Source organism: Antedon bifida, chromosome 10, assembly GCF_963402885.1.
Source record: "Antedon bifida chromosome 10, ecAntBifi1.1, whole genome shotgun sequence".
NCBI lineage: Eukaryota > Metazoa > Echinodermata > Crinoidea > Comatulida > Antedonidae > Antedon > Antedon bifida.
The window spans coordinates 14,804,110-14,828,231 of NC_136235.1; the positions used below are offsets into that span (position 1 = coordinate 14,804,110).

Sequence of the window (24,122 nt, forward strand, 5' to 3'; positions counted from 1 at the left end):
CTCACCATAAGTCACGTTCAATAGTCTAAATAATGTAGAACATGCTTTATTATAAAAGATATAATAAGTTCATTTTCTATTTTATTTTCTTCGAATAATTAATGTAGGCCAACAACAAATCGTTTAAATAGCGCCACCTCCGGATATCTTTCCATACGCCCATTGGGGGCGCTCTAATGGACTAGCACACAAAATACAAGGTAAGTGCAAAACAACAGTTTCCGAACGTTTCTCATTTTAAAAGACGAGATCAGGATTGATTACTTAGACACCTATGACTTATAAATGTCATTAAAGAGACTCAATAAAACACAATTAATTCATAGCAAACATAAACATTTATTTAATATATTATTTACAATACAGTAATTAGCCAAGTGTATTAAAAACAAGCCATGGACAGTTCCTGAACACATATGCCTACCCGCGAAAAAGTGCTAAAAAAGAAGTCTTTGTGACTGTTTTTTCATCATAATTAAAACAAATTTGACATATTTTAACAAACATTAATGGAAATATTAAAAACCTCATTTATCTTTACATCATAAGAGAATAAATTTGAAATGTCTCAGTACAGTCAGAGTATCAATGACGCCACCAACGTCTATTATAAACACGTCTTTGCCATAGGCGGCGCACTTCATAAGAGCCATGTACAAAATGATTTGTAAATGTCATGAGTAAAAGTATTAAATCAATATTATAACAATTTTTTTAGTTTTTTGGCATTTTACCTGTGTTTTATTTCAAGAAAAGCGTGTACTTCGATGCAAGCGGCACAGTTATCACAGTATATTGGTCATTCAATAAATACAATGAGAATAGACGTATAATAATATATTTATATACAGTATATCGATGGTTTATAGGCCTACAATATTTCAACAACTTTCATTATACTGCTTTTAAAATCACGTCTTGCTTTTCTTTGAAATATATACATCGATCAGAAAAAAAGCAACGGTTCGGATGACAAAAGCCAGGTGATATGTGGTTTAATGTAAAAAAGAACAACCATTCCATGCATGTAAGAAGCCCTACTTATTTTCTACACACGCTTCTTATGCTTGGTTCCCACTAGGATACGACGCAATGAAGTGATAAGCGCAGCGCAATTTATTAGACCAGTCACAAGCTATGTATCATCCGAAACTGTCGTTTGTGATTGGTCAACTTGCTTGTGTTGCGCTTGCGTCCTAGAAGGAAACGTTGGATACACGTTTGTGGCATGATTGCCGTAGAAAACTTTATAAATAACCAAAATAACATTCAATAAATAACAAAGCATTTATAGAAAAATGCAGTTACTTCAAAGAAAGATTGTATTAATTTGCACATTTATTTTCATGACATTCAATTCAATTAAATGAAATGTAATATTTCCAATATAGTGATTATTTAATATTGGGATTAGACATTAGTTAACTATTAACAATAACTATAGTTAACATACCATGATTTTAAATGTTTGAGTCATAATGACACATTATACAAAGTACAATATTAACATATAATGAAGACAGAGTTACGTAATATATAAATGTATAACTGAATTCCTTCTCAGTACAATAAACAGATCATGACAATGAAAGCTAATTTGACGCTTTAAGTACGTCATACTTTTATGTAACGAAGGATGGTTATTCATGCTGTAAGGGCGTGCCACTCCGCAAATTGACGTCGTGGATTCTGAACAATATCGTCCCAGTGTTTAGCTTCCGGTTCATTGGCATTTTTACCGATGTTAAGTCGCCCAATTATTTCATTTTTTGTTACTCGATCATGGTCAAGCACATGAAATTCTAAATGGATATTCTCAAGACCATCTATCGGAACATCGAACATGAAAGATTCGTTGAAAACCGGATTAAGTGTTCTCTTTTTTAATCTTGTTTTTTTCTTAGCAAGTCGTTGTGTCCCATACATGAGATACATCTTTACGTATGGATCTGAAAAATAAGTTTGATCAAACGATATTATTTTAAATTTGGGTAGAAGACTGAGAATCACAATGATGCATTCCCTCCATGCAGTTAGACTATTTAATTAGCAATTAAAAAAAGATAAGTGTTCTGTATTATAAAATCTTAACTCAATCATAGTGCAATTTATCAAGTCTAGCTTTTACTGTCTTAACCTTTTCCTATTTTTACATATCTTCTTATTGAATTGTTTTTTTTTATGTATTTGCGTGTAACTATTTTTATGGTGTTTTTAAACCTTGGAATAAATTACTATGTATTTGACAATAAACTTGAACTTGAACCAATTGAATTATCTGATTACAATGGTATTTATTTTAATAATCGATTATCATGTGGTATTCTTTTTAAAATGACGCATATGCATGAACAAAATATAAAATTTTTAAAAAATACAGAAAGTTCTCTAATCAATGTTAGGTTTGACAGTTCCTACGATCTTAAGCCTATCAGTATTTTGCAAAACATTGACTACGTACCAGAGAGCCCAGTAACATCCATCTTTGGTAGATTTTTCGCCTTCAATACTACGACAGTTAGCTTATTGAGTGCCGGTTGATAGCCGAGGGATACTAGTAGCTCACCACGACCCTGACTCTTCGCTACCTAAAATAAAAAATATAAACAAAACAGAGTACATCAAAACGCAGGTTCTATTCTAATGGAACTTATGTTATGCAGCTCTAACCAGCAATTCCAGGAAGAGAAAAAAACTCGTCCTGTTACCAGAAAAGCTTCGCCTCAACTTAAATGTCAATTACAAGACCAGAACAAACTATTGTTAAATATTAATTACACGCCAAAATTACATGGCTAGGACAAAAAATATTTTCATATTGATTTTATAACTATTGTCTTATTTTGTGTACTACACAAATACGAGAATATGCTCAATTACATGTTGCATTACTAAATTAATACGAATTCTTAAACCTTTGACCTTTTCCATATCATTCATTTACTTAATTCAAATTGCAGTTGAAAACAGTCATGCAGAATACGACTGCATATTAAGTTATAAATACAATTTCAGGGAAGAACAAAAATGTCTGTAAACAAGTATTTCCAGCTGCCGATGTATAGATTGATCTTAACGATTTGAGTACGTGTTCACACGCGTAAAACCGGGTGGATTATAGACGCGGTTTTCTAGAGACTGCAGGTATATACATGTGACGTGAAAATAATTGTTACAAAATAAGTTACAAAAATACATCTTTCAATCAATCAAAATGACTCTTGACGCTAAGATGACTAAAATGTACATTTAATGTCCAGTACTTTTTACTGTATTGTGTTTCAATAAGATCAACCTGACATTCATGAGAATCATGTATCTTTCTAAAATAAAATATTCATACCGTTCTCAATCTAGTTCGTATAAATTAGCGGTAGTTTGTGATAACTACAGACCGTTTTTTAGATTTCTACCTTTAATAATGTTGGTTACTTGACATGAGAGCAATGGCAATTAACACACATGTACGCCTGAAATATGCATGTAATTTTTACGTTAGATGACGTCACGTGGGCAATTTGTAACAATGAAAAATGATTCACATGACAAATCGCAAGCGACTGTTAGGACGATACATTACGTCGTGATTGGTCAAATTACGTTCATTGCGCTTACGTCTGCGTTGCGTCCTAAATGGAAACCAAATCACGATGCGTTGCGCTTACGTCCTTGCGTTGCGTACCAGTCGTACTACGTTCCAACCTATTATCTTAGAATTCCAAATCTAAAATAATACGTTTTTATTCTTAACCTTTCATCAACACATCGTAACGGGTATGTCTAGTAGGATTGCTATCTTGATAATGTTAGGTTTAAAAAAAAATACAGTGTGGGCTGTATAAGAGTGGGTGGATTATCATATTATATTACGATTGAAAGTTCATAATGGTCAGGTTATAGACTCAGAACAACAATCTTTCATTCAAACTTGTCGTTAGTAAAACGAATTTGCATCTAACAGATGCAATTGCAATTATGAGGAACGCACTGCAGCAGAGAATTGTTAATTAAATGATGCTATCGATGCTCTATTATATTTAGTTATTAATACTGCTCTGTAAATGAATAAGTATCTTTTACAACATATTGTGAAAGAGAAACAATAACAAAAAACATTTAAAAACACATAGCCTACATACAAAAAGAAGCAAAATAGTAATATAAATGTTTTACAAAAGATAAAAACTGAAATGAGTACGTGCACAATTACGATTATAATTAAGTGTTGTAGGCCTAATGAAGAATGGAAACGGGAGTGTCTGACAAAAGAAAATATTTTAATTCGTCACTTAAACATCCATTTTCTATCCTAATGTATTGGCATGATGACGTCTTCACAATGAAAAATGAAGATGACAATATTTAATTGTCAGCTAAAAGATATTATTGAAAACAAAATTGGACACATAGAAGCTCGATCTACACTTTGATGAAAGGTATTTTAATTTTTTTAATTGTTTATTTAGCTGATCGGATGATGACGTCACAGCATCCGATAGGCAAACTTTTTTCATGAATACATATTGTGGAAGTTTAATAGGAAGAAGGATTTCTATCGTGTGTTCATTCATTCATAATACACGCAAAATATGTATTTATAACTACAGGCCACAGTGTCCCAGTACTAAGAGACACAAACATTTGTTTTTTTTCAGGGAGAATGTTTTATGTAGGGAAATGTATGCACTGTCGGGGCGCCATCTATAGTTATTAGACAAGTAAAGTAAGTTATCATCATCATAAGGCCTATAATATCCAGGCCTACTGTATAGTAATTAATTTATCGTGATAATAATAAAAATCGACGTGTGGCATTGTGGATAGGTGGTGGAGGGTGGTTCTTTCGGCATTATGACGTGTGGTAAAAGTTCCACATTTGGAGGTGGGAAAAGATTACTTAATAACAAAAATAAGTAAGCGGAAAACAACAAATATCAAAACTGAGTAATTTAAATAGATTAAAGTTGCAGGCAGTATAGCAAAGATTTAACGAAAGATCAAACAAAATTACAAAAATCAATCAGAAGAAAGTTTACGTACCCTTGGTTTTCTAGGCGTTATATCTTTTGTCATGTGGACAGGACCTTGGCCAAGGTCTACATTCGCCGTGGAGACAACAACCTCGCCAATAAGTTGGTCACGCGAGAATCGATCGAAGCTCATGATCACAAAATGCAGGGTTATTCCTTGAAGCTGGTAGTACTCCAGATTATAAAATGAGAAAGTTTCTTCATACACGGGATCGGATGTCTTTCTCATTACCCTCGTCTTTACTTTATGCTTCTTTTCTGGTAGAAGATACAGCTTGACGTACGGATCTGAAGTACAACCAGATGCCAATGGATCCCGCTTAGGTAGATTACTTGCTTTGTGTATAGTCACAAGGAACGTCTGCCTAGCCGAGTTGTATTCGACGGTGAAGTCGAGCTCTCCGAGCGCACCGGGCTCTATCAGTCTCGGAGACGGTGGTGATTCCTCAATGGCACAACTACTTTCGAAGCCATCTTCCGAATAACAATCTTTATTCAATGTCGTTGGATCAATCATGCTTCCTGTACTCCCAGAGAATGTCCTATTTTTAACAGTTAGTTTACGTTCAAGCGATGATATAGATTGTGACGAAAATGACTGGGACGGATGGAGTGATGACATTGACGGAGCGTAATCAGAAGGAAACTCTGGAGACGATAGACTTTCAGGACTGCTCGGGGGTCTGCTTGTCTTTGCGCAATAACTCTTCGTTACATATGACCGATTCGAGTTGCTTGGAAATGGCGACTGTTTTCGACGTCGACAGTAATGATAGAACCCAACCACAAGAAATATGAAAACTGTAAACGAAGCTGCAAAAATTCCCACCAAAACTGTAGATGACACTGCGAAAAAAAAAAAAAGCAAATCAAGTTAAGTCAATATAACGAATCATGTTCGGAATAAACTAATTAACACAAGATATTTAGACCTAAATATCATACGTCAGCGCCAGTGGGGAGTGACCGTAAGTCAAAATCACAGCGTTATTTTAAATTGGCAAAGATTCTAATTAAGAGGAGAGATGTTACAAGCCAATCGTTGTTTTCCTATGCATAATGGACTGATTTACATATACAATTGCTTATAACCCTGAGGTTTACAGAATATGAAAAGTAGGCAATTATCTATAAGACGTCGATTTACATACATGCTGTATAGTGTGTACAGCGTCTGAGTAAATAATATTTTCTAGAGAGATGTTGGAAGAAGAGACAAATGCACACGAGTTGATTTAACGATAGCTTTGGAATGTTCAATCAATCTATGTAATCAGTGTAATGCGTGTCACATAACATTGTAATAATCAATAAGCTGAAAGCATCTTTGCTAAATAGATACAGTACCGAGAATATAGTGAATATACACAGTATAAGTGTTTACCAAGTCATTTACATTTACATGTTTCCACACATTGACTACGAATAAATATGTGTTATTTATACAGTAAGTATATTTAATCACCTGAAATGGCCAATACGAAAGAAATACAAGATCGATTACATTGCACAAAGTAGTAATATAAACGTATAGGTTACATACAATTTAATATGAATACTATTTAATGTAAATGAGGTATTAAAATACTTGTTGATAAAGCATTCTAAAGAGTATTAGAGTCTTGTAGCTCAGGTACTTTAATTAAGCATTAAATATTATGATTATTTTGTGCGAAGATCATCTGATACAAAATATAATGCACGTTTCAAACATGAGTGTGATTTTTAATATATTACATTTTTGTTTGTTTAATTATACCAATATAACAGCGCTTTAGACTATTTCAATATTGGGTTTATCACTGTTGGGTTTATTGAGCTTATAAGGTTCGTCGTTTTAGTCCTGTTTGTATTCCATATCACAAAACAACAATTTACAAAGGACTGGGGAACTGATCTTCGATCGAACTGTAACAACATTTTTGTAGTCTAGATGGTCGACGTTCGCCATGTATATGCCAGCTCCCATAGTTATATATATTACACTCTCTTATGAAGCATCGGTTATATTAATAGAATAATCATGTGTACCCCACTAAGATCCGATATATTGCACTTTTACATTGATTACATATGTCATTTGCATGAGAGAAATACCTAACTCACGCAACATAACAAGTACGTTATGTACAACAGTGATTTAAGTAATTTTAAAAATAAAATTGTTTGAAGCGACATGATATACCTATTATTAATCTACAATCTACTTCTACGTTGGCTTATACAAATCTAGAGGTATTTGTCATAGAGTAGTAACAATAGATTATACAATATCATACAATACAACATATACAAATGAAAAAATCACAGGAGGAGCAGCTGTACTGTACGCTGTAACACAAATGAGCCAGCTAATGAAATGGTACCGTAATAAGAAGATATTAATGTACTATTCCGATATAAAAATCACCGTTTATACAGTGTTGAAGAGTTTTAAAATGTTGTAAATATGAGAGAAACGATAATCTAAAGTTCCGTGTATGCGGTGATTTTCTAACGTGGAAATGTAAACATTTAAGTTCCTATATTGCTGCACATCACAATGTAAATTGTTTTTCATCAGCTACTGTTGACAAATTGCGTCATAGAGATTGACATTTAGGGGAAATAACTGAAAATTAATACTTTTAAAAACAGTTACCTTTTATGCTGCCAAACTATTCATTGAGATTAGACGTTCCACCACGCGTGAACATTAAAACTGGATGCGGTTGCCATTAATACTGCAGCATAAACCACGTAAAGTAACGTACGATAGAAATGCAATTCCAACGTATAGTATAGAATAACTCAAAAACGCTGCATATAAAATGTATAAAATATACAGCTTAGACTCGAGCATGTTACTTTCATTGAGACTTGAAGGCAACGAACTCAGAAATGACGAGAGATAGGTCATAATTATTTTCGTGCAGCGATTTTAATGCATAACAATTATGAGGTATTGAATAATTCTGCATTTGCTGTATATCTCTACGTTGTCGACAGCCTATCAAACGTTTAGTCTATTGATTTATTTAATTCGGTCATCAATTTGAAGTTTTGGCTGAATTAATCTATTAAAACTGTTCAATTTTAACGAATTGCAATACTTTTGTCAAGTGATTATGATTATTAAAAAATAAAAATACAATGTTAGGCCTATAACAAACACATATTATATTTAGTGCCATTTGATTGGATGATTGTGGTCGCATGGCGTTATTTTATGGTAATCTCTTCTTCCTAGGTCACATTTGCCTAGAAGAGATTACCTTCCTAAATGTACTTAACCTAACCCTCTAAATAATCTCTCTCAACTATTTAAAAAAACACGCTATTGATAGACCTCGAACCCAGGGTTCCAGTGTCATAGAGTAAACCCTTTACCACTCGACCAAACATTTCGGTTGGGATAGTCACGTCAATTGACATAATAACAAATAAAGGTCAAATATAAACTGTCATCTTTCATTTCTTGTGACATTATTTATATCATTACACTCATAAGCATTCATTATTATATATTATATAACACCTAAATAAATTCCTGTCATTTGATTGGACGATTGTGGGTCACATGGCGTGCAATAGTACGCACTATTAAACGATCGTTTAATAGTACTTTTTAAAAATTTGTGTGTACGGAAAAAAAAAACGTTTCGGGGATGAAAAAAAAATCTAGTCTAAAAATTACTGTGAAATACAACAGCGCCACCTGTTGTCTTGCCCCCTTTTTTTTGTAAACACCACTATATGCAGCAGCAGATTTTTGTGTACGATTTGGAGATATATATGTACTAATTTTATTCAAAAAGGCATTTACATTTAGCTTTAGATCGTTTTTAGGATTTTGATTAACTAATGGGGACATCCCTACAAGACGTGGAATCGTTGGAAAAACCATAATTAGCCTAGATAAGTTTCAATTGTCTGTCGAAGTTTGCCTTTCAGCCAAGCTAGTACTAGGTCTAGCCTAGTAGGCCTATGTCTGTTAGTATTAGGCTAGGCTTAGCCTAGGCGTTTTAGCCTTGCTAAGCCTAGGATTATTTGGTCGTTTATTGACATAATTAAGGTGTAGGTGTGTTTATAAAATCCAAATAAATATAACATTTAATATAATATTATTAAAAACCAAATGTTACAGTTTTAATCAATTTGAATGAATTGTAGGCCTTGGCTAGGGCTACCTTTTATTTGATTCAAATGACAGGAATCTATTTAGTGAATTCCACTTTTTTCATCATTTGGTGAATGATGAAAGGTTAAATATCAACTCGGCGTTGCCTCGTTGATATATAACCTTTCATCATTCACCTCATGCCATTATTTGTACCATTACACGAATATAAACATTCATTATTTGTTTTATATAACATCTAAATAGATTCCTGTCATTCATTATTTGTATAGTATTAAACGATCGTGTACTTTTTTATTTTTTGTTAAAAAAAAAATCACCTGGCGAACGGAAAAAAGGCAAACTGTGATTCAACAGCGCCACCTGTTTATCATTTGTAGAAATAACACTCAATTTAGTATAGTACCATTAATTTGTAGAGCGAATTTAGACCAAAAAGGCACCTAAATTAGCTTGAGATATAGTCTGTATGATTTTGATTAATTAATGGAAATAATTAGTTTAAGTTAAAGTTCAAGATAGAATATATTATCAAATACATTTAAGTAATTTAAATTCGTATTCCAAGGTAAAAAAAAACACGTTTAAAAGAAGTGGAATCAGTTGCCTGGCGATTTTTTCGTATTCTGCCTCTACCCTAAGCCTAACATACTAGGCCTAGCAATATATGTTTCGGTTGTTGACATGTATAAAACAATTAATAAATGTTTTGTATTCATGCAACAAATAATTTCATTTGGTAAAATATAAAATTCTATTTTTAATCGGCTGTCGCCTCGTGAAAATAGAATTTCATATTAACCAAATTATTTGTACCATCACACTATACTAATCGGCGATTTGGAACATTATCATCTGACAGACACACGTATTATTTTAACTTAATTTAGACTTAGTTGTAAATCAGAGGGACCTCCTCGGAAAATGGACTGGCAAGAATTCGTCAATCAACCGAAATAAGAATACATAATATTCCAACTCGTTGAATGACCAACAAAGTGGACATTGAACCACCCAACCAGCCGACAAAACAACCGGCTAATCTACCGATAAAATCTTTTATAACCTAAATTCCAAATTTATTTATAGCGTAAGTCAATAGTTACGTTTCATGAAATTTATTAATAGTAGACTGCGCAAAATGCTATGCTTACAGATTTAAGTGATACAGTAATGCATTTATTTTTTAAACTGGCATCGTATCTCAGATCTCTCATCTGAGTTGTAGACCAAGAGTCACGATTTACTTATTATGCAATATTTGTATCATTTGTCAATAATATCCTAATTGTGCAAGACCTGGAAGGAGTGTAGGCCTACTCTTCCCTGGTAAGACTGAATTTTGTATGCATTACATTGTTCTAAATGTCCATCACATAACAATTACTCGGCATCATTTATATCAAATGTGTTATTCTACACCCTGCTTCCTCCAAAATGCTGTACAACTTGGCAGACGTTGTACTCTGTGGTGGATTGAAATGAGACAGAGAGATAATTAGCTATACTTTAATGAATATTAATAGTGAAATGGCCTGGAGTTAATAGAAACTTAATAATCTTACGTAGGTCTCTATGTACCAGAAAAAAACCAATGAATATAAGATTGCAATCAGATTCATTATGAATATTGAATTTGATTATCAAAGTGATGTAAAACACTTTAACGATAGGTGGCGCAATACATTGTAGCGCCGTAGTAGTTTTGAAGATTTATTTCTTCATGTTCCGATGAAAAATGTCAACATCAATTTGAGAATAAACTTTAAACATTCATCAACATTCTCCAAAAAATACTAATCAAGTTTAATTATAATTAATTCCAAAAATTATATTGAGAGATAATAATAATATACTGGATTTATATAGCGCCTAATGTTTTGAAACCTCTAAGCGCTGAACATTATTACCCCAGTCATTGTTTTGGATCACACACGTATGGAAACATAATAACATAATGTAGCTAGTAATTAGCGCAAATTTGTGTCTTGATTAAACCGGGTTCCCATTTATACACCTGGGTGGAGAGAGGCAAACGTAAGTAAAGTATCTTGACTATGAATACAAGCAATGCGGCGAGAGTTGGATTCGAACCTCGATCTCACGATCAGTAGTCGAACGTCCAATACCCTGCGCCACACGCCGTTCTAACAACGACATGGGTTAGTACATCAAATAAAATCGGCGAACAATGCCTACAACGTTCAGGTACTGTATTTTGTATGCAAATTTTATAATTATATAAATGAATATCAAGGCTTACATTTGTGTTCTATTTTTGGCTGCAAGGAAGGTTGTTGATAGCATTAGCATCAGGATTTGACCTATTCGTCTCTCAATGTTGTATTTCCACTTACTACAATATTTACCCAGTATCATAAGACTATTTGGTAATACATCATCTAATTTGTATCACATGCGGTGCCTGCATCGTGTAAGGTTAGGTTAGGGCCTAAGCTATTTTATACTAGGAGATACCAGGAAAGAAATAGGTGCTGCATAGGCAGGATCATGTATAAAATTAAAACAGACAAATTTCTTGTTTCTGCCTCAAAATAAAATATTTATTATACGAGTACTTTCGACCATAGGTCATCATCAGGTACTGATAGAATATTGGTAAAAGACGAATACATATAGAAAAAGGGTACACTAGAAAACAAAGGAGTCTATATTATGGGCTATATGGGCGTAACAATGAACAAGCAAATAACAAATAGACAAAAGCATTGACAAACAAAAGGTATTACATAATAATAACTCATGTCAATCAGATAGACAAGATAGAACTCAATTCCTAAATGATTTAAAAGATACATTAAGTCCATTGGGTTTGAGAGTTGGAGATACATGTGAAACATACGGATATTCTAGATAGTAGTGGCATGCAGTACCGATACTCGGGTGATCTGTCAATTACTACAATACGCATGAAAAACTCACAAAATCTTTATGTGTAAAATATTTTAAAACGAAATAGATGAAAATGATGATCATTGTCTAGTGTATAGAAAAATATAAGAAATTAATTAAAAAAAAAGGAGGTAATACGGAATTCAAAAATGTAAAATTGTTACTGATGAATTGTAACGACATTTAGAATTACCAAAAATGTTTAAATAATATGATTTTATGTAATGACATGAGATAATATGAATGTGTTTGCGCCACAAAAGAGAAGAAAAAAAATACTACAATACGCACATTGAATATTTACAATATCGAAATGCTAATGTAAAGTAGAAACTATAAAATCAATGAAATATATATATATATATATATTTCCTTTATCTTTATCGTTTCAAATTAATTAATTAAATTTCAGTATATCACCGGGCGGTTTAGAATTAATGTTCTTTGCCTCTTGTGTTTATATATATATATATATATATATATATATATATATATATATATATATATATATATAAATCATACTGTAAATTATAGAAACAGTGCTCATATTCGGAACATGATCTCATAATCGCGTCGAGCATAGCTCATTGGCGAAAGTTCCGTATTTTTTAGTTGTATGAAAAAATGTCTCTGGCGGGATTCGAACCTGCAACCTCTCGCTTACAGGGCGAGTATCTGTGATAATACCATACATGGCTCTGTGGTCTAGTGGTATGATACTCGCCCTGTAAGCGAGAGGTTGCAGGTTCGAATCCCGCCAGAGACATTTTTTCATACAACTAAAAAATACGGAACTTTCGCCAATGAGCTATGCTCGACGCGATTATGAGATCATGTTCCGAATATGAGCACTGTTTCTATAATTTACAGTATGATTTATATATAATTTACACAGTGCTACGCAACATCATTGATTTATATATATATATATATATATATATATATATATATATATATATATATTACTGTGATATTCAGCATAATATAATTCAGACAGAATCATTAAAAGCCCACTGACTGAATATGCCCACTTACTTTACATTTATGCCTAATTAAGTATTAAAGGTTCCTAAAGGGTATTGTATATAAAATAAGATATGTTATCGCTCCCACACATTTTCTATCAAAGAGTATGAACTATAAAATGCATTTAAAAGGTTTCAAACTCCATGCAAGCAACCTTTCTGACAATAATCAGCACGTACTAAAATATACTATAGGGACATTAAAACTCAGAAATCATTAAAATGCAATCTCTTTCTTGATTAGGGAAGAAACAGAGATTTTCTTTACATTAAAGCCCATATGAACAGGTAAACTTTATGGAAACTAGCTCTTAAATCATTCAGTGAATTTAAATATGACACGAATATTTTCAGTACACTATGACTGACACATAAATAAAATGAAACATTATTAATGTTAGTGCTTTCAAATTACTAGTCTTTATTATAGAATATCAGGAAAGAAGAAAGAGAAGCTCTTTGTGTTGTAAGATTAATACCAATCTTGCTTGGTTCCAAGTTGAACGCAACGCAAGGAAGCAATTGAGTCGCCGCAAGTTACCCAATTCTGCAGATGTAAGTAGATAGAATCTAACTGACTACCGCAAGTCACCTAGAAATGAGTGTGGCTGTATAAAAAGTATTTAACGCAACACATGGACGTAAGCGCTACGCAAGTAATTTGACCAATCGCAAGCAACAGTTCGGATAATCCATCGCGTCGTGATAGGTAAAGTATTTGCGTTGCGCTTACGTCCTTACGTTGCGTCCTAAAGCTTGGTTCCCACTAGAACGTAACGCAATGACGTAAACGCAACGTAAGCGTTTTAACCAATGACAAGCGAAGTTATAGACAGTTAGCAATCACAAGCGAATAAGCCATCACTTGTGATTGGTCAATTCACTTGCGTTGCGTTACGTCCTTGCGTTGCGTCGCTAGTGGGAACCAAGCTTAAGGGGAACCAAGCTTTAGTGAGATTTTCAATTGAAACGCACAAAAATATCTATCTAAACGACAATGTATCGCAAACTATTCTTTCAGTAACAATACATCAAAGCGTGCTAAATTTAGCAGACAAGCAGGTGGCTGAAGCTAATGGCAATTCCATTATCAGATCTAAATAATTGTAAAAATACATAATCTGCAGCAGTATGAACGCACCAAATAAAAACAGTGGATTTGTATAGCTAGTATTCGAATAACATGAACAAATGTCATGGATTTAGTGACGTCAGTAGCTTAGATTTTAACGAAGTGATTAACTACTTCTGACATAACAAATACAAGTTTTCTATACATGTGATTGAACTTGCTATCCAGTATAAGCATGGAGCTATTTATAGCTCCATGGTATAAGTATAATGCCGTTAAGTTGATTACCCAAACAATGTCACGGTGGATTGACGGAAGTAATGTGCACATACACTTATTCAAAGAAATAAAAGTAATGATATAAAGAAAGAATGTCACAGAATAATAGATGAATTCAATCTAAACAAGAGCAATACGAAACTAAATCATTTTGAAAAAACAATAGAGTAGTTGACATTAAATCACGTAGCCTACTTACCATATGAAAAAAGAAAAAAGGCCAGCAAAGTTATACAAGACTTAACCCACCCATTACACTCAGATATTATTATTAGCAGATCAGGAAGGGCTAGACTGACACAGAAAACAATGTCGACAAACCGATTTTCAACACTGTATATGGCATGCAATTTATTTAATTAATCAAGTCACTTGTATTCATTTATTTAAATATTTATCACTTTGTATTATTATCTACTATGGTACAAAACATATTTAAAAATTGTAAAAATGATGGTTTGATGATGATGGTTTGATGATTATTGTGATGATGATGATGATGGTTATGATGATTATTATGATGATGATGATGATGGTTATGATGATGGTGGTGATGGTGATGATGGTTATGATGATTATGATGATGATGGTTTGATGATTATTGTGATGATGATGATGATTATGATGATGATGATGGTTATGATGATTATTATTATTATGATGATGATGGTTATGATGATGATGGTGATGATTGTTATGATGATGCTGGTGATGATGGTTATGATGATGGTTATGATGATGATGGTTATGATGATGCTGGTGATGATGGTTATGATGATGATTATGATGATGGTTATGATGATGATGGTTATGATGATGATGGTGATGATGATTATGATGATTATGATGATTATGATAACTATGACTATGAAAAATGAACATGTTAGGAATTAGTTACAACCGCAGTACTACATTTTCTTTCAATATAGATGAAAGAAATGAGCAATATGCCTAAATGAAATGCTGCTATATAAACAAGTTAAAGAGTAAACAAGATGTAGTTACTGCAGTAACTGCTAATTTAGTTATTACTGCTATATAATAATAATATAATATAAATAAATTATAAGTTTTGACATGGTCCCTTAGTAAGGAGTGACAAAGATGACAATTATTGCTGAATTTTGAATATTTATTTATATTACTGCAATCTATTATTTTCAAGCCGTCGTGATTGCAATCAAACTTAACATAGTAAGAGGACTTAGAAGATGGCCTAAGAGAGCATTAAAAGACATCCTTCCGCTTAGATCTCTCGTTTACCACTCAGTGAATTCATTAATCTGTCTTCAAATGAAATGACTTTTACAAATCTATAGCAGACTGAAGTATCGTTCCATCGCTTCTTATCTCCAAACATGTTGATCTTACCGTAATTAAATAATTCGCTGTACGAAAAGGGTCGGTTCACCTTGTGTTCTCAAAATAATTTGCAATATTTTTAAAAATACATTAAATTTAAAATAAATTGGTAGCATCATCAATTTTGTGTTTAGTACTACAAAGAAACTCAATAATTTCTTTTTGTAGTTTTCTATAAAACTAATAAGGCCGCGACTCTATAGTTCACTATGTCGGTCGGTCGGTCTGTCGGTCTGTCTGTCGGTCCGGTATCACTATGCGTTTTAGCACGCGACTTATGGCTGTTGACCTTGTTTTTTAAAGGACACGAATGTTTTCATTTTACCATGAACACATAATTATATAAAGACGATAATGGTATTCAAATTTCATGATATATTATAATCCTTCATTGACCTTGTGCAAAGATTATTCATTAGATTGTGATCCTGTCACTGACTTACATAGTGGCTATTATGAATGCTCACAATAATAATATAATCAATTAATTAGATTGTTATTCCTAAATGCTTACAATGAAAAAGTGAAATTACAATTGTAACTTTATTCTTCCCAGGAAGTACAATATCAAATATGTCTATCTTCCCAGGAAGTACAATATCAAATATGTCTATCTTCCCAGGAAGTACAATGTAAAATATGTCTACCTTCCCAGGAAGTACAATGTAAAATATGTCTACCTTCCCAGGAAGTACAATGTAAAATATGTCTATCTTCCCAGGAAGTACAATGTAAAATATGTCTATCTTCCCAGGAAGTACAATGTAAAATATGTCTATCTTCCCAGGAAGTACAATGTAAAATATGTCTACCTTCCCAGGAAGTACAATGTAAAATATGTCTATCTTCCCAGGAAGTACAATGTAAAATATGTCTATCTTCCCAAGAAGTACAATGTAAAATATGTCTATCTTCCCAAGAAGTACAATGTAAAAATGTCTACTGTATTATTTGTTAAAGGTATATTGTTATTGTTTTTTTGATAATACATTCTCAATCTGAAATTCGTATTTTTGTTTTCGAGTTGATTTAAGTCCGTGTTGACCTGGGGATGACTTGACTTTAGGTGACTTGACATGTGGCCGACTTGGATCGAAATGGACACACGGCATGTCCCAATACAGTAGGGTTGGTAACCATCTACTCTTCAAAAACATGCACTGAGTTTCTTGAACTGCACCCGAGCAACTGTGTACACTGGACCTCCAGTTATAATAAGAAATAATTGTCTGAAAAAATTACAATGTTCATCTGGTTTTGGATATTATGAATTCGTAAGAAGCTGTCCAAGCAGGACAGCAACACTGTCAGCTCGAGCAGGTTAGTTTCGCTAATTTTTTTTTCGACAAGAATTATTAATTCAATTGCCATTTTTGTTAAATTTATCGGCTTTGCTTTCATTAAAAAGGCTTGTCTTTCCATTTTGTAATAACAATTATTATTAATTATTGTTTGTAACTAATGCGGAGTAGCTTTGCGGCAGGGTGTTAAGTAATTGGTCATATGTTTGCCCTACTCTGACGTAATGTGTACTTAATACAAAGTGCATTGGGAATTATTTAATTTTTTCGCTTGTATTCTCAATGTACTACGTCAGAGTGGGCAAACATCTGACCAATATTAATTATTTTGTCCCACCTACCACTTTGAAATCACAAGACATAAATCCGCTCATTATTGACGCCTTTACTTCTGGTGAAACAACAATAACGTGTGATGGATTGAAAACACTGCAACAAGAATATTAATGTTTTCTTTAAGCTCAATTCGTCGAATTTCAGATGTTATTTTTAGGCATTTTATCAGATTACAGTAAATGATTCGTTCTGAGATGTTGTTTTTTCTTTGGAATTGTGTGTTTGTTCTCAATAGGACATGTAAACATCTTGTTAAAACAATATTTGTAAAAACAACAATGGTATGGATGGACCTCAATTAGAATACTAGATAAATATAAAAAAGCTAGACTTTCAAAAATGAAAGTAAATTTCCACAGAAAGAAATAAAAAGTATCATACTGTAATAGTCTTAGCTTTCTCTAAATAAGATACGTTTAGAGATACTTTTGTAAATTTTCATCTGGTTTGTAAGGATAAATAAATATTATAGACATTTCTTTTCATTAAACAAATGGTAAAACCCGAAGATACTATTCTAACCTCGTATTTTACCATTTATTTTGATAACACGGAATTTCTCTATTTACATGTATTGTATAGGTCTAATAATCATCGAAAAATATACCAGAATTGCTAGAGACATTGAGAGTTATTATTTTTGCTGATTAGTTTAGAACTAATTATTGTTTGATGCATTAACTCGTTGATCTTAACTTTGATCTACAGTCAATTCAGTTATTTTGTGTCTTGTTTTTGTTTAAAGTTGGTCCGCCGTCGACCGTACTACTTTTGTTGCAAATTGACATTATTATGTGCTTGCATTTATTATTTGGCTACAAAAATCTGGCATTTATTGAAGGGGGCCCTACGGTAACAGGATTTCATTAGTTTTGTTCTCGTTAGAATTTCCGATTGCTTTTGACAGATATCGCAGTGCAATCAAACCTTCTTCTCAATTTTGTATTTATAGCTTGCGTACTGTAGCGTTTTTTTGCATTTTAGTACCAACGTAACTTAAAATTCTTGTGACTGCCGATTTTCCACCACACAGCTGATAGAAGTATACATTTATCTTAAATATAAAGCGAATGTAATCGATAATTCTAAATTGCTCTACTGACTGCTAAGCTTAGAAACATGCGCTTGTTATTTCTTCTTATTTTTTAAGGAAGTTCAATTAAAGTTTATTCATCCATCATAATAAAACATTTGCATATTATAAAATAAAAGTGAAAAGGACATTGCAATGAGATGTAGCTTGGTGGTTAACGTGCTTATCTTCCATTTGAATATTATTTTCCAATAAAGACGATACTAATAATAATAATAATTAATTATTAGCCCACTGTCTAGACTATAATTATCAATATAATGAATTAAATTGCACAAAAAAAACAAAAAACAAAAAAAAAACAAACAAAAACAAAAAAAAGTACTTGTTTTGATACTATACTGTACGTAGGAGTAGGCATATGCACTTGTTTTGTAGCAACAAAATGAAGAAATAATATTTAGAAGAATTCCCTAATCTATAATAATTGGTTTGTATTAATGCTAGTGTATACTATCATAAAGGCAATAAAAAATACTGTTATAATAATTGCCATCTCGGAAATATTATTAGTATTAATTTCAGGTAAATTAACAGAGTATCAGAGTGTCATGGCAACTTTAAAAATATATCACGGAATTAAAAAAACAACCTACGACAATTAAACTGAACTGGAAAACGATACCAGACATAATTTCTTTGTTACTCCTTCAGTAAAATGATATTTATTTGAAACTAAAACGATAGTAACCTGTAATAAGCACATCATATATAATATACATCATGTAAAATTTTCTAATTTTAATATAAAGTATTTACATTTACATAACAAATATTTTAAATGCTTAGATGACAACCAGTAAATGTTAACGTCCGACATATTTATAACATAATATTGAATTACTCATAAAACGTTGCAGTATAATTCGTGGACATGATGGTATACATTTTGCATTGGTAATGTTGTGGTTCAGTTTAAGAATCTTCTATTGCTTTGGTCGTGTGAGGCCCGCTTTGATGATAAATGGATGCAGAAATGATAGGATCATGTTGATTTCCACAAATAATATTATTTACTTATCTACTTCATTATACCGTATATGTATGCGTATATATACCTTGAATTGGGCACGTCTAAACGTTGATAATTCCATAACCTAACTTGGTCATGTGATCAGTAACAATCTGAGAGATGAAAGTGACACCAAACGTCAAACATCAATATGTGTATTAGGGCCAACTATCTAAGTATAAAGTTTGTTAAATGTTCTACTATGACTGTGTGTGTCAGCATGTACTGTTCACCTTATGGTGTAGATACAATAAGAGCGCTTTGAGATCATTGAAAGTATTCTTTAACAATGCCTCGCGTTTGCTGCTGAAGCAGCCTAGAAACTGTAGTGCTAGCATGTTGTTTGTTTTAAAATGACGTTCCATCTGTTTTTAGTTTAAAAAATCATGTGAACGCAAGTAGTAATTCCTTGATCATGGCCATTAATTTGTAAAGAATACATATAAAGTAGAATGCCTTGTTGCATTGACTTTATATATTTATATATTTTGTCTGTTATTCTGTACAACCTCATTTTTTTTTATCTGTACAATTATTTTTTAGATTAAGCTTCTTTTTTTGCTATGGATATATTATTTCATCATGGTATTCCGAAATAAAAAGATGAATGAATTAAATGAATATACATAATGTCTACATTAAAAGAGGAAAAAAACTGAATTGAGTTACAAACTTTAAACCGAAATCACACTACAACCATTACGTCACCAACTATATATGGATACAATATAACATGTTACATTATACTTTAACATGGTAAGTTCATTCGATACAATAATATTATCGCTATTATATTACATGCAACAGCAATGTCATGGTAGAATAGTTTAAATATCTACTTACAACGTAAGCCCCATATCAATCTTAACACAACAAAATGTTTACATCTTTCTTTCGTGAAACAAGCATATCTTCTCCCGTACTACAACCATTATATAATAAGGGGAGATCATGGTATGCAAATTAGATTTTACAGTTTAACGCACAATACCAACCGATTCGAAAATACCGCCAAAGCGAAACTTGAAACTTTTGATCCGCGGCAGTAATTTGTAAAATCAATACATACTAAATGCACATATAAAACACGTTGTTGTTTGATTAAATTAGTCTAAATGTATAATATAGGAACACTAGCCTTGGGTTCTGTTGATTACGTCACCGATATGCCATGACACTGTTAAATCACTAAATCAGTCACAAAATAGATACAACACATAATGCTAAATGTTAAGGTTGATGTAATGTAATATTAAATCGTATTGATTTCAAATCACGCGGAAACATTTTGTTTTCTCATGAAACTCGTTCTTTGAATTAAATTAAAAAAAATGTTACCATTATAGTTATTATTTTTGTCAGAGCATAACCATTACCGTATCTTTTGTGTTTGAAAGAACATTTCGGATACCAATCTAAAATGGTAATCCAATTCAAGCATGCTACCTGGCACATAACAGTTTTTTGTTTATAGATTTTGATTTTTTTTTCCTCTCAGAAGTGTTATGATTATGAGATAGGACAAATGGAATTGTTTTACGAATATCAATACGGTAGATTGTTTTTGTCTGAGTTTAATTTCTGCATGTATGTGTCCAAAATACAGATGGCAATTTATTTTATGAATTAGATGCGTTATTTAAAGGCCATCGCTATCATTTTTTTTTCATATCAATCACATTTAACCAAATGTGCATGTGGGTGTAGTATTATTTCAACACTCCAAGTGCCCATTTGCTACTCATACCATATCTATGTTTATTTGGTAATTATCTATCTATATATAGTTAATTTAAAATCAAGCTATCAATAAACACGAATAAGTCTCCAAAAAAGCAATTATTCACCTTAAAAAACATTGCGTGGTGTCAGTGTGACACAAAAAGTGTGATGTGACCAAATATGGTAGTGATATGCCCAAATATGGTAGTGATATGACATCATTATGTCCATAATTAAGGGCACATCACATCTTTTTGTCATATAGAGTTTGATAGTATAGACATAGCTTTAAATTATACGGTTACAAGGATCTCGAACAAGGCCTTATACATGGCTGCAGTCGCGTGCTCAAGTTTGAGTTAGTATTTACCGACCGACCAACTGACCGACCAATCGACCGACATTATGCATTTTCGAGAACACTTCAATTAAAAATAAATATATTGGACACGAGCAGGAGTAACAACTCTAAAATTGCCGGCGTGCTGTTTACAAACTAGAAATCTAATTATCCGCTCCTAGGTATTTCTGAATAGCTGATCTCCAGTAATCGTTGTTTCAACAAACACAAACATTACGATATTGTGTAAATGGAAACGAACTTACTAGTAATTGTTATGGGATCAAACTTTATGCAGCCAGAGTCGCATTGTAAATCATTGCACAAACAAGTTTGTTACATTTATATCGCGAGAACACGGACGCAAAATAAAGATTATGTGCAGACATAAATTTTGAAGGAATTTCTACATCAATTCAGCTTTTTATTTTCCGTTAGACAAATGTGTTGAAATGCTGCTATTATCATAGTATCTTTAAATTCAAATTCAACAAACATGTATTTCATAATAATATAGAGCAGAAAAATGACGACCAACCTAGAAGTACATTTGTCTCATTTGGCCAAAAAATAACAAGTGAGAATAATGAAGCATCAGTAATAATATAATAATAAACATGAAATGCTTAATATTTAAGTAAAAGATATTTCTTTAATTTTTTTTTAAATGATTGTTTTATTTTATACTAAGCTTGTTCCATTGGATAGGGCCTTGGTGGTTTACAGATAAACGAGCTTTTGTAAGTCTAGATGGAATAATCAAATTTCGTGTATAAACAATAAACATAGATTTGTTGTTCTCTTTCTTCTCTTACAATTCGCTTTTTATTCAAAATGACGGCTTCATCTAAGGAATAGTAAGAGTAATGTATTTAATTTCTCGGTGCGATGTAGTTTACGTTTATGCCGCAGAAAAACAACATACCAAATGCGTTCTCATTGGTACGATGAACGACGTATTGTAATTCGGTTAATTATGCTGTCATCTGCAGGCTGAAATGCCTCTTTTGTTAGAGGACTATTTTCTTTAATTGCATGTGATTTCAATAGTCTTCCAACATAGGAAAGAAGACAAAGCAATATATATTATAACGTCACCTTAAACACTTTTCTTTTTACTTATTAATCCTAGTATTGTTAGTCTTTGTAGGGCGCGATATAAAACTTACATAGATAGATAGATAGATCTATTATACAGATTTCAACTTTTGATGTGATGTATTACGCATGCGACTTTTGATAATCTGTCTACTTTCAATTAAGATATATATTGACGGTAGCAGCTTAAAACGTTTTAATTATTTATCTATATAATTCAACAAGATTATTTTACCCTTTAATATCCTAATTCGCAAACGATGAATAACATGAACCTTTCAGAATAATTGATATTACTTAGAACCAAATGGATTAATGGTTATTCAATAAATGGTTAATTAACTTTAATGCAGCGCGTCGCAAGCTGTTATGAAGGAATAGATTTGATTGGTCATCCATCGTTAGTTTTCTTTGTGAATTAGTAGACCCGTATGTCCAGATAGATTCTAGATAGAAAATTAAAAAATGTAGTAGAAAGAAAATGCAATATGTTCGGCTTACGATCAGGGCAATGCAGAGAACAAACTAAAGTAAACATAATTATTTTAATACTTATTTTTGCACTTTTTACAATGTCTAAAATGTCTGTTGGTCAATTGTAGATGTTGTAATTATAGATCTTAATCAAGTTATCTGTTTTGGGTTGACCTACTAACATAGGCACCTGTTTGGTATTTTCTTGCCTTTCAAGTTTGTTCACATTTGGATTTCCATGAAAAATGAGACAACATCACACCACCTTAAGCCTAATCGCCTTATTTGGTCTACTTATAATTATAAATATCGAATAGTATTTGAATGCTAGAATCTCTGCTAGAACTCAATCATAGAGGAGGTAAACAAAATTGACTATGATCGATGAGATGAGTATTTATACAAGTTAGGTGTAGTTCCGCCAATGCCAATGATAAAAAATAAATGAGATTCGATTTTACACGTCGAAGCTCGTGATACAGCTGTGTTTATATATATATATTGTGAAAAGCATAAACATAATTTATTTTCAATACGTAGGTTTTCCGGAGAAGAAATTAGGTTAGATATCATACATTTACGATACTTATACTTATTTATCCATGTTTATAGAAAAAAAAACAAGATTAGTATCGCACAATGATTGAAATCCACAATAAAGCTCTGTCCACACTATCACACATTATGTGACAAAAAAAATGTGATGTGCCCATAATAGACACGATGACATCATATCACTACCATATTTGGGCACATCACACTTTTTTATTGTCAAACTAGTTTGATAGTGTAGACAGAGCTTTAAACGTGGCATTTTAGCAAACGACGGAACAATGGAAACGCTGTAGCGACGGTGTAGCGATTTTATGGAAACCAGGCTTTAGGTGGGAAGAGATGTGTCACGTGTCTAAAAAGCAGTCGTCTAATTATAAAATCAATGTTGTC

The 24,122-nt window shown here is 32.3% G+C and overlaps 1 protein-coding gene and 1 non-coding gene across 2 annotated transcripts in view; one reads left to right on the forward strand and one right to left on the reverse strand.

The window, feature by feature from the left end:
* Positions 1–315: 315 nt before the first annotated feature.
* LOC144853698 (synaptotagmin-11-like) overlaps positions 316–24,122 on the reverse strand; it is a 31,909-nt gene continuing 8,102 nt past the window's right edge. Inside the window, exons 2-4 of the mRNA XM_078711477.1 lie at positions 5,041–5,876; positions 2,462–2,588; positions 316–1,949 (exon numbers count right to left, since the gene is read on the reverse strand). Of these exons, the coding sequence (XP_078567603.1) occupies positions 1,645–1,949; positions 2,462–2,588; positions 5,041–5,876 (1,268 nt within the window). The 3' untranslated portion in view covers positions 316–1,644. The remainder of the gene's footprint in view (positions 1,950–2,461; positions 2,589–5,040; positions 5,877–24,122) is intronic.
* On the forward strand, positions 12,758–12,829 carry Trnat-ugu (transfer RNA threonine (anticodon UGU)). The gene has a single exon. It is a non-coding gene; the product is annotated as a tRNA-Thr (tRNA).